Raw genomic sequence first — 17,548 nt, forward strand, 5'->3', positions numbered from 1 at the left:
GGCTCTGTGCTAAGTGTGAATTAGTGTCATCTGAGATGATCCTCCCTTGCTAAGTAGACAATTAGCGCGTGTGTTACATGTACTTGCAGTTCAGTCAAGCAAAGTTGTTCTTTGCTCCAGATGATATGGGAACAGGGTGTACGTGTTGAGGCTACCTGACTGCTGGCCAGTGCACAGAACTGCTCTGTGGGCAAGAGCGGTGCGCTTGTACCGACGCAGCCATCACATCTGCAGTTATTAAGCCGAGCCAAGAAGGCTCAAACTCCATCTGATTCAGTGCTCAGTGGGCAGGTTGTGATGACAGAATTCCCCTAAAAATGGCACTACAGCGGCAAGATAATAGGATCCTGACATTTGCAGGCAAGTCCTTGATAGTGACATTGATTTCATCCAACTTTAGCCGTCTAAGAGCTGTGAGTCCAGTTCAAATTAGTCCTCTAATCTTCTGTCACAAAAGGTCAGTTTATCTCCTGTTATATCTATTTTATGAATTGCCTTTCGGAGGTGGTTATGGAAAGGTTCTCAGCAACTACTTTCAACTAAGTATCCAACTTTTTGATGGCTGAAGTTCAGCAACGTGAATTCAACATTAAAGCTCTGGATTTCAGTCTCTCCATCATTTCAGAAAAGACCACACAGTTTTGCAAGAACTTGTGAATTTTGCTTTGCAACCAGAGGCTGGAGTCATTGTTGAAAGGTATATGAATTCCATATACCTGAGCTGCAAGTAAATGTATAAACAAAACTCCAGAAGAATGTGACTTGCTGGCTGTAGAGCAGGGGACACTAACCGTGGCTGTGTTGGAGTAGTTGGAGTTGTATAAGGCATGCCAGTGTTTTCAAAATATGAGTCCATTTGGCTTCAGGCAGCTGTGATCTGGTGTGAATTATAAAATGTTTCTATAAATGTAAGAACGCTTACTGCTTTCTAGCCTGCAGTACAGTGCTTGGATTTTGTCTCAATGTGATTCAGTTTTTGTTTGCTTTATATAGGAGATGGCTGTCCGAGCACTGAAGCAGACAGGTAGCAGAAGTATTGAAGCGGCTCTGGAGTATATCAGTAAAATGAGCTACTTGGATCCTAGAAATGAGCAGATAGTACGTGTAATTAAGCAGACCTCACCAGGTAAGCATGAACTTTTTTAAAAATAATGTTTTTCTTTCTTGCAGTAAGCTATTTCTTAAAGTAGAGTTGTTGCTGGTGAGAAGTTGTGGATTGGCAGTATTCAGTAGTACTCTTGTAGGAGACAGTGACATAATATGGCCCTGCAAGGTGAGCGGGGCTGAAAGCTGAACACAACTCACCTGCTTTGCAAGAGCACATTTGTAGTCCACCCTCTTAAACACAAAGCTATTTGTCCTTCAGTGCAAATCACCTCAGTCATCTCAAGTTTACTGCAAAGTAAAAGTTTGCATGTGAGTAATTGCTATGGAGTTGTGAGATAGCTCACTTCCCAGGAATTCATTCCTGTTAACATCCTTGTAAGTACACTGCAGAAATAGCTTGAGCCAAGGTAACAGAAGCTTTTCCACTCATCCCTGCTAGTCTGCTTCAGTTTCATTTAGCAAATGGGAGGATTTGGGCCCTGCATACGCCTCATCAGCAAACATCAGACCACAGCTGACAAACGGCCTTGCAAGAGTTGTTTCTGTTCAGGTATTGTTCAACTTACAGCGTTGCAGAATGGTTTTGATCTGTGATCAGGATACACTCTGGTTTGGATAGAGTTGGTTACTTTTATCTTCTTTCAGTTTCAAAAATTGGCAAAGCAGACAAATAACCCTCCTCTGACTGGCTGAACCTGTGTAATCACACAGTGTTACGTGCCACAGAGGGGTTAGTGGATGAAGGGTTGAGTGGGTTGGAGAGCTGTTGTCAAGGGCCTGTTTTGTTGGATAAGGAACCTCTCCTGTGTCAGTGGCAACATTTAGACTTAAAAGGTCTTGTCCACATTGGACTAGTTGAAGCAAACAAATCCATTCAATTGGTCTGATTACATTAGTACAGACCTCTGTGTGGTCATAAGTTGAGTTTACTGAGTGCAAGTGATTTCAACCTGAGAAGCTTCTCTCTTGCCACCTCAGCAGCACCTTCCTTCTTGCCTCTTGATCAAATTGAAGATCTTTGTTGGGAAGGGTATTAAATTTGTCATAGTTAACAGAGAGGGATTTCCAGAGATGAGGAAAGCGGAGGAGGAGAAAGTGCATTCAGTTTACAAAGAGAAATCCTTGGACAGGAAGGAGGTCTTCAGTAAAGCCACTTCTTTCCTGGGGGACCCTGAGGGTAACCACGTATATGGAAGACAGAAATGGGGAAGGACCTCGTTTTCCAGGTGTTTACTTTCAAGAATGGACTTTCAGATGTGGTAGGAAAGGATGATGGTTCTGGGTAAGGAGCATCTCAGCTGCACTTTCTATGAGTCATAGACCTCCTCATTATTTGGGGAAATTCTGGAAAACCCTAAGAAAACATTTCTGAGAGTGTTACCCTGCAGGGTGACCACCTGATACACGAAGTAGTACTGGCCAGTTTGCTATTGGGAGAGTTCTGTCCTAATACATGCACAAATGTGGCCTCAACTGAGCCTTAAGGAGAATTTAAAATAACTTCAACAGAATTTCTGAACTGTATTTTGCTTTACATTATAGAGGCTTTATTCCTTAAAGTGAAGGAACACATGCAGTTCTAAAGAGCATACATTTCCTCTGGAAGGGTTGAAAAATCGTTCTAGAGTAACATTTTAATTACTCAGTTTTCTTTCATTTGCACTTGGTTTTGCATTGTTAACATTCCAATGCATGCAGCTGTTTTGAAAACTTAACCTTTCGGGCTGAAGATCCACCTTTGCTTTTAGGATACACAGAATGCAAAACTTAAATATCATGCAATTGATGTTTGCATGCTTGAGGTGCCACAAAATCATACTGATCTGTTAGGTATGGTATTGTTTGTGCTAGGGTAGCATAGGCCTCCTCTAGTTCATTAGGAGGCATGTAATGCTACCTGGGAACTTTTCATTTGCAGTTTGAGAATTTAAATCTGTTTTTGAATACCGTATATTGGTGTATGGAAATAGATTTTCAAACTATTAATTTTTGTCCTGCTTTAACTTCAGTTGTAAAGCTCACATAGTGGCAAGACTCAAATAAAATTTACCAGATAGTTATGTATAAAAACAGATGATCCCATGAGTATAGTTGATTAGTCTTAAGAATACATTCTGATCTAAAACCTGCACAGGTGAGAGATAGTCATAACAGTTACTGTGTTGGATAGGAATGTATGAAAAAAAATTACCTGCAACTACCACGTTTGGTATCTTCACAAATCCAAATATTCCTCCGTCAGACCAGAACAGGCTTACTGGTATACAAATCTAGGAGGCAGACATCATATCTCTCTTGACATCAACAAGATTCCTTGCATGGCTGAAGTATGTGTCCCAAAGGAGGACAATTATTGTTGCTACTTTCCTCATGGCCTCTGATAGGGAAAAACAAAGTCAGTTTGCCCCTGAGGCTCAGCATGAATCCTACTGACAGTGATGACAAATGGGTCTCATGGCTGCCTCCCACCCCCAGGCCAGAGTATGTTGTGTGTTAAGGTGAGGAATCAACAGCTATGCTCAGGTGTGCTGCATATGGCCCAGCTGGGACATGGTGTAATGCAAATAATTGGAAAAGCTTGCAATCCAGTGTTCAAGCCTGTTGGCTCAATGCGACTACTCTTGCAGACCTTGTGAAGTCAAGATTTTAAAAGGACATTGTTTAGGCATAATGGGCTGAGTCCTGTGATTTGTGAAAGCTAAAGAACCAGAAAGGGAACAAAAAAATAGCTAAACTCTGTGTTTAGCACAACCAGTACTTTATACACCTGCAATTTGTCCTCAGATCAAAGAACTGATGAAAAGTGCCATTAACACTTCCAGTGTAGGAATGCTGCTATCTTGTCTCTGCACATTCTTCAAGCTGAGATTAACATGTTGACACCCTGAAGGATTTGCCTTCCAAACAGGTGGAAGACGAGTAATATGAGGGGATACTCTTGTGTCCAACACATTAGAAAGAATACAGGACAAACTGTGTGATGGCTTTGTTGTAAATGAAGGAGAAAGAAACAAGGATTTTTGAGGAGAATGATGGAACAGAAAGATGTAAACAGAACCCCAGCATGAGCAGTGAGCTCACTGTACAGAAGATGTGGACTATACGATGATGCAATGACCTAGTGGCTTATAGTAATGTTGACTTTAAGTTGTATTGACAGTCCTTCCGGGAGCTTTTTTTTTTCCTGTTGGTGCTGTACTTAACCCCCTGCTCTGTAGCTTCCTCCTGTCTGTGAGTAATGACTGGTAATACTGGTCCAGCTTTAAAAACCAGGCTGCAGTGTAATCTGATGATTTCATAGTTAAGGAATTTGTGCTTCTATTTTCATTATTTGATAGGACTCCCTGAGGATTCCTGGCATGAGCAGTGTTGTGGGCCAGTAGCTCATTATCAGTAGTAATACTTGGCACCTATAGCTTAAAATGTTTGGAGTGCTTAATTTAGATTTTGGAAGGTGTTTTTGTAACACAGACTCCCTACGCAGTGTGCGTGCGTGTGTGTGTATGTCTGTATGTATAGATGGATGAGTAATGTAAAGTAATTGGTTCACTTGAATTGTTTCCTAACATTCTTCTGTGTTCTTTTTATCAAGGAAAGGGTATTGTGCCAAATAATGTAACCCGCAGGCCAAGCTTTGAAGGATCAAACGAATCTTTTCCGTCCTACCATCAGATCAGTAATGCAGCCTATGAAGGGACAGGCTTTGGAGCAGAAGGTGCAAATATGCATACTGAAGTTCCAAGGCCATACATGGACTATTTAATCTCTGCTTCACAGTCTGCAGCTATGAATGCTCCTGTACAGCGGCCCCCCGGAGTAGGCACTCACAGCACACCCGCAAGCCATCAGCAGAAAACATACCCTGCAAATATCGAGTCTTCTGTGATTAATTATCCAGTGGGTAATCACAGTAGTCAAGCTTTGCAGCTGCAGGCGTCCCATGGCTCCAACAGCCAACATTACAGCAGGCAGCACATGATGGTGCAGGGGGAACCTATGGGGTATGGTGTTCAGCGGAGTCCGTCCTTCCAAAACAAGATGCAGCAGGAGGGAGGATACACCAATCTCCCAAATAAAGGGGCAGTTGTTCAGAATAATTCTGGTCATGCATTTCAGCAGGCACCAGCAAGCCTGTATATGTCACATTCTCATCACAAACAGACAAGTCCTTCTTCTCATCAAATGCATGTGATATCCAGAGGTCCAGCCTTTGCTAATGATTTTTCAGACAGTCCACCACAAAATCTATTAACTCCATCTAGAAATAGCCTAAACATGGACCTCTATGACATGAATAATCCTCAAGTTCAGCAGTGGCAGGCAGCAGCACAGTCACGCCGAGATTCCTTACAGAATCCAGGAATAGAAACATCTCCACGGCAACACGTATCCTTCAGACCCGATGCCACAGTGCCGAGCAGAACAAACTCTTTTAACAACCACCAGCAACAGCCACAAGTGACAGTGTCTATAAGACAGGTTCCTCCAGGAAAACCTGATCCTTCAATTACATCTCCAAATACAATCACAGCAGTCACATCTGCTCATATTCTCCAGCCAGTGAAGAGCATGCGAGTGATGAGACCTGAGCCTCAGACTGCAGTTGGACCTTCCCACCCTGGCTGGTTACCTGCGCAGGCATCGGCTGTGGATGGCTTGGAGATCATTGAGCAGCATGTGCCACCTGTTGGAACAGCTAATGCCTATCAACTAGATGTGGATTATGGTAACCAGGAACTGCGGTGTCCACCACCACCGTATCCCAAGCATTTGTTACTTCCTGGTAGCTCTGAGCAGTTTGACATCAACTGCTTATGCATGGGTGTAGAGCAGACCCTCCGTGTAGTCCCCAATTCAACGTGCAATAAGGCTGAGGAGAACAGTGAGCGAAATGATAAAAGCGGCAAGAACACTAAAGCTGAAAAGCTAAGCAAGGATAAAAAGCAGATTCAGACGTCTCCGGTGCCTGTGCGAAAAAATGGCAAAGATGAGGAAAAGCGAGAATCCCGAATAAAGAGCTACTCACCTTTTGCCTTCAAGTTCTACATGGAGCAACATGTAGAAAATGTCATAAAGACCTACCAACAGAAAATTAACAGACGATTACAATTGGAGCAAGAAATGGCTAAAGTAATTCTCCTTGTTTTGTTATAGTAAAAGCTAATGGGGTGAAATTTATTATTTCTATTTTTAATCGGTCAAAAAGTTTATAAAGGCAGACTTCATTGGAAGTAATAGGTATCCAACAGCTCCCTATACCAGATTATTCACTTAGAAGCATGGATGCAGGTCTGAGAGGCTGTTTGAAGAACCTGAGATGTGAAATAATATATCTTCATACCAGAAAAGTAAAATGAAGCAAAACCCCCCATAGCAAGAAGGCATTAGGTTTGCTTAGGCAAGAGCTCAGAAGCCAAGTTTGAGGCTGAGACAACTCTGGCAATATTTTTCAGCTCTTGCAAAAGCTCTGAAAAATGTTTTCTCTTTGCTCCAGTTCTTCCTCCCTGTTCCATGGTAGCCACTCATTCACCAAAGCCATGGTTCATCTTGGCAGTGTATTCACTGTGCCATGTTTTCAGATGAATATGTAATACTTGATTGGAAGTTGTCTGTTGAACACATATAAGTAAAAATATCATGCTAGTAATCATATCTTGGCCAGCTTGAACTGATCTTGGGACCCTTGCTGGAACTTTTTTGAGAAGCAGGTCTGAGGGACATTCACTTTTTGTGTGAGAGCTTCTTTCATGCCTAATTATACCTCTCAAACCTAAGCTGATTCACTGATAGGGCTGTTTAAAACAAAGCTGCCAAGTTCTGATGGTGGCTCTGGCAATTTTGTTTTTAATTTTTAAATGTGGAAGAGTTTTGGGGTTTTTTTCTCTCAGGCATGACTAGAATATGACTATTCTACTTTTGTATTTAAGGATAGTCTCTAAGGAAAGCTATTATTAACGCATAATGGATAATAATTAACTACCCAATTTTCCCTAGCACAGTCAATTTCCAGAGTCAATTAATTTGATGCTTGTATTGCTCCAGAAGACTCAGTGGTTTGTTTGTGGAGGTTAAAATTAAATGAATATGCTTCTAAAACCTCTTGAAAGGTCATCATTTTAGTGACAGTTAATAGTTTGTCCTCACTGCAAGTACAGATTGTGTTGCATTGCTTGGACTTGGTGAATATTTTCCTGAGACTGAGATAAGGAATGATCTCTAGAGAAGTAAAACAGCAGCTAATTGCATTAGTTCTTCCCTTCTGACTTTTCAGCTTTCCCTCACTTCATAACTCAGAGATAATTCAGCTGTAAACAAAAGCAACTCCTTCCCCTAGCAACCTCGTCACTGGCTGGAATAATACACTCAGGAGATTTTGGTTATCTGAATATCGCATTATTCGAGAATTAACCAAGAACACAACAGACTAATTATTTTACCTTAAAACAGTGAACAGTTCCTTTATTATGGATTGATGTACTTGCCTTATATTTTAAAAACAGCATTACTTGTTTTGATTTGGCTGTTGCCTTCAGTCTGAAGATCCATCCTACCTGTTCTGCAAGTTTCTGCAGACCTCCTCCATCCTTTATTCATACAGATTTCATTTTTATACTGTGGAGATCTCGCTGCGTAGTTTGGCTGCCCATGTTTATCTTCAAAGACCTAGACTAAAGATATGAAATTAAATCAATCTAAGCAGCGGTCCAGTCAGCTTCAGCTCCTTCCACCCTCCTCCTTATTGCCCCTTCCCACCAGTCACTAATCTTCCTCTCAAAGTGCTTCAGTTGATGCGTGTTAATTCAGGATTTTGGAAATGGAGTGTGCTGAAAAAAATGAGTGTCCTGCAGAAGATGAATAGTCAGAGGATCCTAGGGATCAGCCCAGAGTCTTCTGCTGGTGGAGGCCACCAGTGGCTCTCAGGAGAAGGACAGGCATCGAAGCTGGCAGAGTTGTCAGTGTCAAGGCTCTGTCTTGAAAAGTGGGGAAAGTCTGGCTGGATACTGCTGCTTCTCCCTTTCTCAGGAGGTCTCTCCCTGCAGCCATGTGAAATGTTACCTGCAGTTACTTGGAGTCTCTCTGGGGACAGGAGGTGGCTGGACAAGCCAGCTTTTTTACAGCTTAGGTGCAGAGGGGAAATACATTTAGGGTGGAAATAGGGTCTGGGCTGCAGTGGCTGTGGGGAGGCCAGAGCTGAGGGTTATATGCACGTATTTTGGGAGGGAAAAGGAGAATTCTGTAGAACAGGTGGTCAGGAGATAGACAAAGCTTGAGAGTGGATGCTCTATATGGCAGAAGAAGAAAGTTTCTAAAGAGGAAGGTTCCCAAGGCACTTCGGAATGTGTAGGTCAAAACCATCTTCTTAATTGCAACCCAAAAAACAGCCATCAAACAGCAGTCAAGGTAGGAAGTGTTAATGTGAGTTGTCTTGGAGAGCCATTCATGAACGAAGTGGACTGCTGCATCTAGGATTAAGTTAAGTTAAGCTGTACTGCAGTGCATATGCATATAGTGGAGTGCAGTGGCAAAGTACATATTTGAAAGGTGTGAACCAAATCTCGTTATCAGGTTTGCTGTGTTATATTCCCCTCTCTGACAGTATTGCCCAGTGCCTCTTCATTCAGTCAAATGAGAAAGGCAGACCAATCTCAGTTACGGCAAATTCAGGTAATGGGTTAGGGCACAGTGAATTTGCCGGTATTTCAGAAATACCTCAACAGACAGAGTATATCTCCCATTAATACATCTTTCCTGGTTCTTGGTTAATTTTTCTGAGAAATGCATTTTGGGAATGCTAGTTTATTTTCTTGCTATAAATGTAACAGTACTAGCTCTTGTGGTTTGCTTTCCTTTGTAAAGGCTGGCCTTTGTGAAGCAGAACAGGAACAAATGAGGAAAATTCTCTACCAGAAGGAGTCCAACTACAACAGACTCAAAAGGGCCAAAATGGACAAATCTATGTTTGTGAAAATCAAGACTCTGGGTATTGGTGCATTTGGAGAAGTATGCCTGGCCTGCAAAGTGGATACCCATGCCCTGTATGCCATGAAGACTCTGCGAAAGAAGGATGTGTTAAACCGGAACCAGGTGGCTCATGTCAAAGCAGAGAGGGACATACTTGCTGAGGCAGACAATGAATGGGTGGTTAAACTCTATTATTCCTTCCAAGATAAAGAGAACTTGTACTTTGTGATGGACTACATCCCAGGTGGGGATATGATGAGTCTGCTGATTCGGATGGAGGTCTTTCCAGAGCGTCTTGCTAGATTTTATATTGCAGAGCTGACTTTGGCTATAGAGAGTGTGCACAAAATGGGATTTATTCATCGAGACATCAAGCCTGACAACATTCTGATAGACCTTGATGGGCATATCAAACTGACTGACTTTGGACTGTGTACTGGATTCAGGTGGACTCACAACTCAAAATACTATCAGAAAGGTAGTGTTCTTAGGCTTTATTTGTGATGATATTGCATTATTTATTTTGAAATAAACAGGTAGCTCTTGGCAGAAATGACAGCTCAGAAGAGAGGTGTGTACATTGACAAAGGGTCAATGACAATATGATGTGTCTGTCTCTCACTAATTCATTCAGTTAGTTTGTTTCCAGGCCTTTGTTTCCAATACTGTTCAAATCCCTATCTGCCATCTGGCTGACCAGTGCAGTAGCAGCAATTTTTCAGTTTATACTTGTTTGGAGGGACTTTCTTGATGGTGAAGTAATTTAATCTCAAATTTAAGGTAGTCCATGCACCTCCTGTGTGTGCTATTGAGGAGTGTTGTCATCTGATGGCAAAAAGGTTATAAACAATTGGTATAGATAATTTAAATATACTCCATTATTCTGTATCTGCCATATGGGAGCATGCTTCCTTGCACTGAGACAGAGACATTTTGCTGGTTATAGAAACCACTTGTGAACGGGAGGGCAGAAGGAAATGCCTTGGGTTTAACGTTTAAATGCTGTTCTTCAGTGACAGTAGAAGTTGGCACAACTGGATAAATACTTTTCTCTTTGTGTGTTGTTTTTTATGACCATGAATGTAAACTTTCTCTCCCATTTGAAAGGGAGCCATATCAGACAAGACAGCATGGAGCCCAGTGATCTTTGGGATGATGTGTCCAATTGTCGATGTGGAGATAGGTTGAAGACATTGGAACAAAGAGCTAAGAAGCAGCATCAGAGATGTCTAGCCCACTCGTTAGTCGGAACCCCTAATTATATTGCTCCTGAAGTCCTGCTTCGTAAAGGTAGATAAACTATATTTTTCTCCTGTTAAAGTGAACACTGATGCTTTGAAATAATTTTTTTTTTTCCTTAGATAAGCTTGCTGCTTTGGAAAATGGTCATTCTGAAGGCCACAAACATGTAGCTCAGACTAAGGAGAACAGGTTTCTCCACATGCTCCACTGTTTAGCATCACATTGCTGACATTGATGGTGGTCATACTTTGTGTGTTTGTGTATATCTACACTCTGAGGCCTTTGAATGAGACTGCTAATAAATGTGTCAGATGATGTTGGCAGTTATATTTTTCAAGTATAAAGCAGATTATCTGTACTCATGGAGTACGACTATGACCACTAGCAAGTTTACATAGACCGGTGGGTAGCCAGCTGATGGTTCTGAATCACTGATTCAGACAGGCCACTTAAATATGGATCATGTAAACTGTGGAAACATGTCCTCCAGATTCCCAGCCAGAATCTTGGGGAAACCCAACAAAAAGTCTTCCACGATTTGCACTGGACACACTGCATTCAAAAGCTTGGGCTGAGCAATTTAGACAGTACTTGTTGGCTATCCATGCAGAACAGACATGGTCACTGTAGTAAGGATATTAGATGTTCAAAGTTGTCTGCAAGCCCGATCCTAAGCCTAATCTTTCTCAGGTTGAGAGATTTCACACTGGACCGTACATCATGCGATGACACAAATTTCCATTGAAATCAGTGTTTAAATCCTCTGTTCCTTTTTGGAGATCTGAAACATAGACCTTAGTTGTCTTGTCACAGCAATGAAGTGATTTAAATTGTTCTTCTGCTTGGAACTTGCTCAAAAAGTCATCTGTGGCTTTCTTCTCTCTCTAGACCCAGGCTGTGTCTTTCAGCAGCTTTTCAAAACTCATGGTGCCACCTCCACTGAACCTAGAGGGGGACATCCATCACTAAACCTTTTTGTTATTCTTTGAGGTCCAGTTTGTGCTGTGTAGTGATGTAGTTGTGGGACAGGGCACAAAAAAACCCTTCATTCTTTCTAGTTATGTGGTTTCACCACTCACTTCTGATGAGTATTAAATTTACTCAGAAAGATTCCCAGACAACAGGATTAGATCTTTACTGACAGCAGTAAAATTTAGGTCAGGAAGCAGAAGCGACTTTATGATGAAGGTGGATGGTTAATCCTTTGGTTTTAGGTCACATATTGTTTGTCTGAGAAAAGACAGAAATCTGTGCTGTATGTTGTCATACTTAATTGCAAGTAGCTGTATACACATTCTCCTTGGTCGCTGGAGGACAACCTTTTGGCTTGCCTTTCAGGATACACCCAGCTCTGTGACTGGTGGAGTGTTGGTGTTATCCTCTTTGAGATGTTAGTGGGACAGCCTCCTTTTCTAGCTCCTACACCCACAGAAACCCAACTGAAGGTAAGTTGAAGCAAAATTCCATTCTGCATTAGCACGTTTTACTTGTTTTACTAGAGAAAGGAGCAGTGATGACAAAAGCCTGATTTTGAATAGTTCTATGGAGGGACAAATCCTTTCCCAATCAATGAAAGTACTGAATATCAGACTAGAACTGATGTGTCCAACTGCATAAATAAGTTCTTAGTTTTACGAGTCTTCTCAGCACAATTCTGATTTCTTAAGCACGAGTTAGTTCTTAGAGTGCCTATCAGATTTGAGTAAGCTGATATGCCAATGATAATTACAGTTAGCAATGTAGGTGTTTCAAATTCAAGCAGTGAGTAGTTTTCTATTAGAAAGGATGTATCTCATGACCACTTTTCCTAGTTTACATTGTGGACACAAAATTAAGGAATTCCTTGAAGTCATTTGATGAAGGAATGTGTAAACTGAATATGTTCTCAAATCAGACTGTGGGAGCATTCAGGAAGGAATTTGCCTTTTTTTTCAAATGGAATTGCTCCTTTTTTCTGCTTTCCAGCAATGTTTTTTGATTCATTAAAGTATATTAACAGCTGTGCAATCTAATCATTGGGTTTTTGAACCTCTAAAATAACTGTATAGACTGTGAGTTGACTAGTTATGTGTATAATTCTGTACAGTTAGTGTTGCCAATTGGAAGGATTCTGTTTCCAGGATTAGAAGTTGTTTAATACCTTTCTTTCCTCCAGGTGATAAATTGGGAAAGCACACTGCACATTCCCTCACAGATCAAGCTAAGCCCTGAGGCAACTGATCTCATCACAAAGCTCTGCTGTGCTGCTGAGGACAGGCTTGGAAGAAATGGAGCAGATGATATTAAGGCCCATTCTTTCTTTCACTCTATGGACTTTTCTACCGATATCCGTAGGCAGCCAGCTCCCTATGTTCCAAAGATCAGCCATCCAATGGACACTTCAAATTTTGATCCAGTTGAAGAAGAAAGTCCTTGGAATGATGCTAGCGGTGACAGCACCAGGACATGGGATCCACTAGCCTCTTCCAATAGCAAACACACAGAACATGCATTTTACGAGTTTACTTTCCGAAGGTTCTTTGATGACAACGGGTATCCGTTCAGGTATCCCAAACCTTCTGGAATCGAAGTTGGCCAGTCTGAGAAATCTGATGGAGAAGACAAAGGTGTGGTGGATCAGACTGGAGCTTGTCAGCCTGTATATGTGTAAATTATTGTATAGAGTACCCCAGATAAGACTAGTCTCAAATCCAGTAGGGCCTTTAGCTGATCCTTTAGGAGCTGATCCTGCAGCGCTTGTTCAGGTGTAACTTCAGCTGAGGCTGGAGTTGTCCTGCAGAGACAGTATCTTGCAGGGCCAGGTCCTAAAAATGGCACTCTTGAAAGTTCAGGTCAGTTTTACTGTAAATAACTTTGTTGATAATTACACTTGAAATCCTGGTCTTCACCAAAACCTGCAAGGCCAGCAGTCTATCATTTCTAGGCCTATTTTTATTTGAGGTCAGCATCTCCCTACTCAGATTAACATTTACAGACTTCTGCAACTGTCAGCGTTATTTTTTAAATGAATAAAGAGCACTTATATTTTGTTTATAGCAGGGGTTTTTTTCCTACTAAATTATAGGGATTAACTTCGACAAATCATGCTGCTGTTCTTCTTTTCTACATTTTTGTTTATCCATAGCACTTATTTCACATTTAGGAAGATGCATAAAGCTGAAGAACATGTGATGAAAGGTGTCTGTGCAATAATGTAAGAAAGAAAAAAAAAAAAGAAGAAAAATGAAAAAAAGAAAACTGCTCTCTAATTTTCTAAATTTACTGATGCCATTGTATTCGCACCATGATTTTTGTTTATTATATGTATTTTCCACATTTCAAAATTGTGACATAACCTTAAAGCTGCTTTTTTTCCTCCTGCTTATTGGAGTATAATAGAAAGTGTGAGCAAGTGACGATTTGGGTGTGATTTCATTGTCTAGTGTGTGAAGAATGTTGCATGAGCAGTGTTTTTCTATTTGAAATGGCCTTTTCTTGCCATTCACAGGCAGGTCCTGTGGATCCATTTTTACTAAGGGTCTAAAATTAGACCATTTTAAACCGTGTGTTGATAATGTATTGTGTGGGTGGCTTCCTCTTATGATTGTATCCAATATTAATTTTGTAAAACAGGTTGCAAAGGTTATAACTGAATAGTGATTTTGTGGTCTGATGTAATCAATCATTTTAGTAAACACTTATCATCGGCACACACATTTCCCCACAAAGGATCAATAGCAAGACCGTTATTACAAAGCTGATTTGTGGCAACAGTCTCAATTGGACTTATCCACGTAGCATGCAGCACGGTGTCCATTGTTTAATAGTAGCAGTAATGCAGAGCACCAATACTAATGTGTAGCTCAACGTCTTCAAAACAGAGTGTCTAACGCTCCCATAACACATCGAGATCCTAAGTGCCATGAGGCTGATGTTGGGCACATGCAGCTCCATGGACATCTGCGGAACCTGGAGGCACATGGCTTTTCCAGACATGAGATCCCAAAATGTATCTGTTTAGGATCCTAATGTTTTAGGCACTGACATCTGAAAATGTTGGCATTGTTCCTAGGTCATTCTGTCCTGTTGTCTATAGGTAAAAGTGTTGCTGTGATGGAGCACAATAGTCCTTCATTTCTGTCAAATTATAGGCATACTTTGAAATATCAATTCTTAACTATGTTAAAATATGCATTTTTTTCTTGTATGTATAAGTGAGAATTATTCAAGGTGATATCAGAATACTAAAGATAATTAAGCCATACATATTTGCATATATTATATATATAACTAAATAAGTAAACACACACAAAAATCCTTAATTCAAATTAGTGTAACAGTCCTATTTAAAGTGATTGCCATAATAACATTTGAGGAAAACACTCCTTTAATGTATTTTTGCTTTATTTTATTTTTAAATCTGGAGCTTCATTATTTTTTCCATATATTATTCCACATATTATTCCTTAATGTTTTAGCATATCGTATCCTATCCATTGTTTAGATATCTAAGCAACAACATATAAATTCATCAGCCTAAACTAAACAGAAATGATTGTGTATTTGTTTACATTTGTATGAAAGGAATGTTCTGAGGTATGCAGTGCTTGTGTTGTGACAGTTTATGTAAGATTCAGTATTACTGCTTTTTTATATAGTAATGCCATTTTGTGTTATTTACATATATCTGACATTCTTTCATGTGGTAGGTTCTTTCTCAGGAACTCAATTTAACTGTTATTTATTGATATGTCATTGCCTTTGAAAGCTTCTACTGGCACAATTTATTAAAAATCTGAATCAAAATCTAAAATGCATTATGTGGTCTTGAAAAGGATAATTTCTGTGCAGAATTTTTAATTGGATTGGTTTTGTAATGTTAGTGATGGGTTTGAGTTATGAACATGAGATCCAAATCTCACCTCTCCTGCAGCATTTGATGTGGGATCGCTGGGTACATTAAGACAGTTTCTTCTGTCCTCATGGCCCTTGAGAATAAAGGGCAGGGTTCCCAGGTAAAACTTACTTTGGTGTGACCAGGTCAGCAGATGGCATAAAATTCAGCACAGTCACTTTCTCTGCAGTGGTGGCTCTGCCAGGGCAACCACAACCAGTGTGCTTGCCCCCTCTGGCTGTTGCCTCTGATGTATTTCTGAAACATAAATAATTCAGCTGCAAATACAGAATCTTTGCAACTAAGCAAAACCAGAAGGAAACAGGTGCTTCCACAATGAATACATTACTCATTTAAAATCTATGCTGCAGGGAACAGAAGCCAACTCCCATTTCACCTAAACAAGAACTGATTTGAAAAACAAATCTTTCCAACTTACCAGGCACTGTCTCTAGAGGGCTGAAGTCCTTCGCAGAAATTTCAGGGGTAAATGGAAACCTGGAGTAAATTTTATTAAATTTGGGCAAGTAAACAATATGCCATATACTGGGACTGGCTTTCAGCATTCTCACTTCTGATGAACTTCCTGCAAAAAGCATCTAATATCTTCTTTTAAGAAGTTACATCAATTCAATGTTTGTTTAAAAAAATCTCTTCCTTTAAAAAAAAAAAAAAAACAAACAACAACCCCTTAGATGTATTTATTCCTGACTGAAAGTAAGGAGTTATAATTCTGAAGTAGTGTTCTTAGTTAAGGCCACAGGTGACACTGGAGATGTAATCCTAACTTTACTGAGTCAAGGCTGAACCTGCTGCTGATCTTGGTGAGACAGGAATTCCGTTTCTGAGTTTCAGCAAAGACACACATGCACAGTAATGCTACTTACTATGTGTACAAAAGTATAAATAATTGCCTCTGAAAATCTAAGCAATTGCTATTTCCAGAATGGAAACTTTATAATGCAAGGGTGCCAATGGCACGGGAACAGAAAGGGCCTCTGCAGCCTTTCATACCTGCACTCTTCTGTGTGGCCATATTTGCTAAGAAGCAGCAACAATTCTTGATAAACAAATTATTCCGGGTTAGATGTAAAAGAACTAGCAGTAGGAGTTATAACCAGGTACCTAGCTTGAATACCATGAAAGTTAAATGAGGGGGAGAAGCATTTGACTTTTAAATGGAAATGGAAGAATGAGGTTAACTATGCAGGAAGCGGGGCGATAGCCCAGAACATGGTGGAAAATCAGTCTCATAAACAAAATTCTGTTCTTTTCCCTGGCATTTGTGACATATGAAATAACTGCCTTAAAAGCTTTCCTAGACAAACTGCAATGAGAAGAGGAATTTAGAACATATAATTTGGTTCTATCCCAAAACGCAGAAACATTGGCAGAAAATGGCAACTGTTACTCAAGTTATTATTGGAATTAAAAATATTAAATCTTTCCCACAGGAAATAATCTCAGGAATAGATAATGTAGAAATAGCAACTGTTAAAACACACCAAAAAAAAAGTGTGAAAATGTTTTTCCTGGCAAAGAAATCTGCTGCAGCAAGAACACAGAAGTTGTGCCTTCCTCTGGTTTCTGTTCTGAGCAGTGAATGAGCAGTGAGCGGCACTCAGTGAAAACAGAGTCATGGACTCATCAAAATAAACTGAAGATCTGATCCATAAAGCTGTTGTTACCTTCTGCACATGGCAGTAGTAGCTCCAAGCCCTGCAGAAGAAACTGGAGCCTGGTGACATGGACAATTTAAATTAAAATGCATTGATGGATGCGCTGACTTGTCAGCTCTTGTGGTTTGGAAAGTGCCTTTACTTCACTTCTATGAGATGAAAAATACCAGTGCCTACGTCTGTTAAATTTTAGATAGTGAAGAAAATGGGGCTTCATGAAGCAGGCCTGCTGTGCTCTCAAGTATTTATTAAACTTCAGTGGGGCTCAAAAAATAGTGGGGTGTAAGGCATACTTCATCTCCTGGTCTTGGTCCTGGGATCCCCATGACCCAGGAAAGCCCCAGGTACTTGGTCCCCTGGGCTGCTGTAAGAAAAGCGGGAATTGAATGTGCAAGGGATGCACATGGGTGAGGGGAAATAGCTGATAATGTCAGATCACAAGAAAAAGACTTGAAAGATGGTCCAGCCTTGCAGCATGCAGCAGTTACCCCATGGGGCTGCTTGTGTTGAGGAGAGCATTTACATTGGCACCTTCTGTTTGTCCTACACTTTTTGGGAGCGCACAGCACACAACACCCTCCTCAGAGAGTCCTCCAGGGCAGGAGGGAGCTTGCACACCTGTTCATGTTGTGAGCCATATCCATAGTTTTGGGTCATGCTGTACGGGGAAGAAAGAGGCTGCATT

The 17,548-nt window shown here is 40.7% G+C and overlaps 1 protein-coding gene across 1 annotated transcript; it reads left to right on the top strand.

Annotated features, from left to right (window-relative positions):
• Nucleotides 1-993: 993 nt before the first annotated feature.
• Nucleotides 994-12,961, top strand: LATS2 (large tumor suppressor kinase 2; the record flags this gene model as incomplete). Its single annotated transcript, XM_010078405.1, has 6 exons — nucleotides 994-1,126; nucleotides 4,700-6,237; nucleotides 8,965-9,547; nucleotides 10,177-10,359; nucleotides 11,650-11,756; nucleotides 12,467-12,961. Coding segments are annotated over 6 exons (3,039 nt in total), but the record flags the coding sequence as incomplete, so codon positions are not given.
• Nucleotides 12,962-17,548: the final 4,587 nt, after the last annotated feature.

The sequence above is a fragment of the Pterocles gutturalis genome, unplaced genomic scaffold (genome assembly GCF_000699245.1).
Source record: "Pterocles gutturalis isolate BGI_N339 unplaced genomic scaffold, ASM69924v1 scaffold53293, whole genome shotgun sequence".
Classification (NCBI taxonomy): Eukaryota; Metazoa; Chordata; class Aves; order Pterocliformes; family Pteroclidae; genus Pterocles; species Pterocles gutturalis.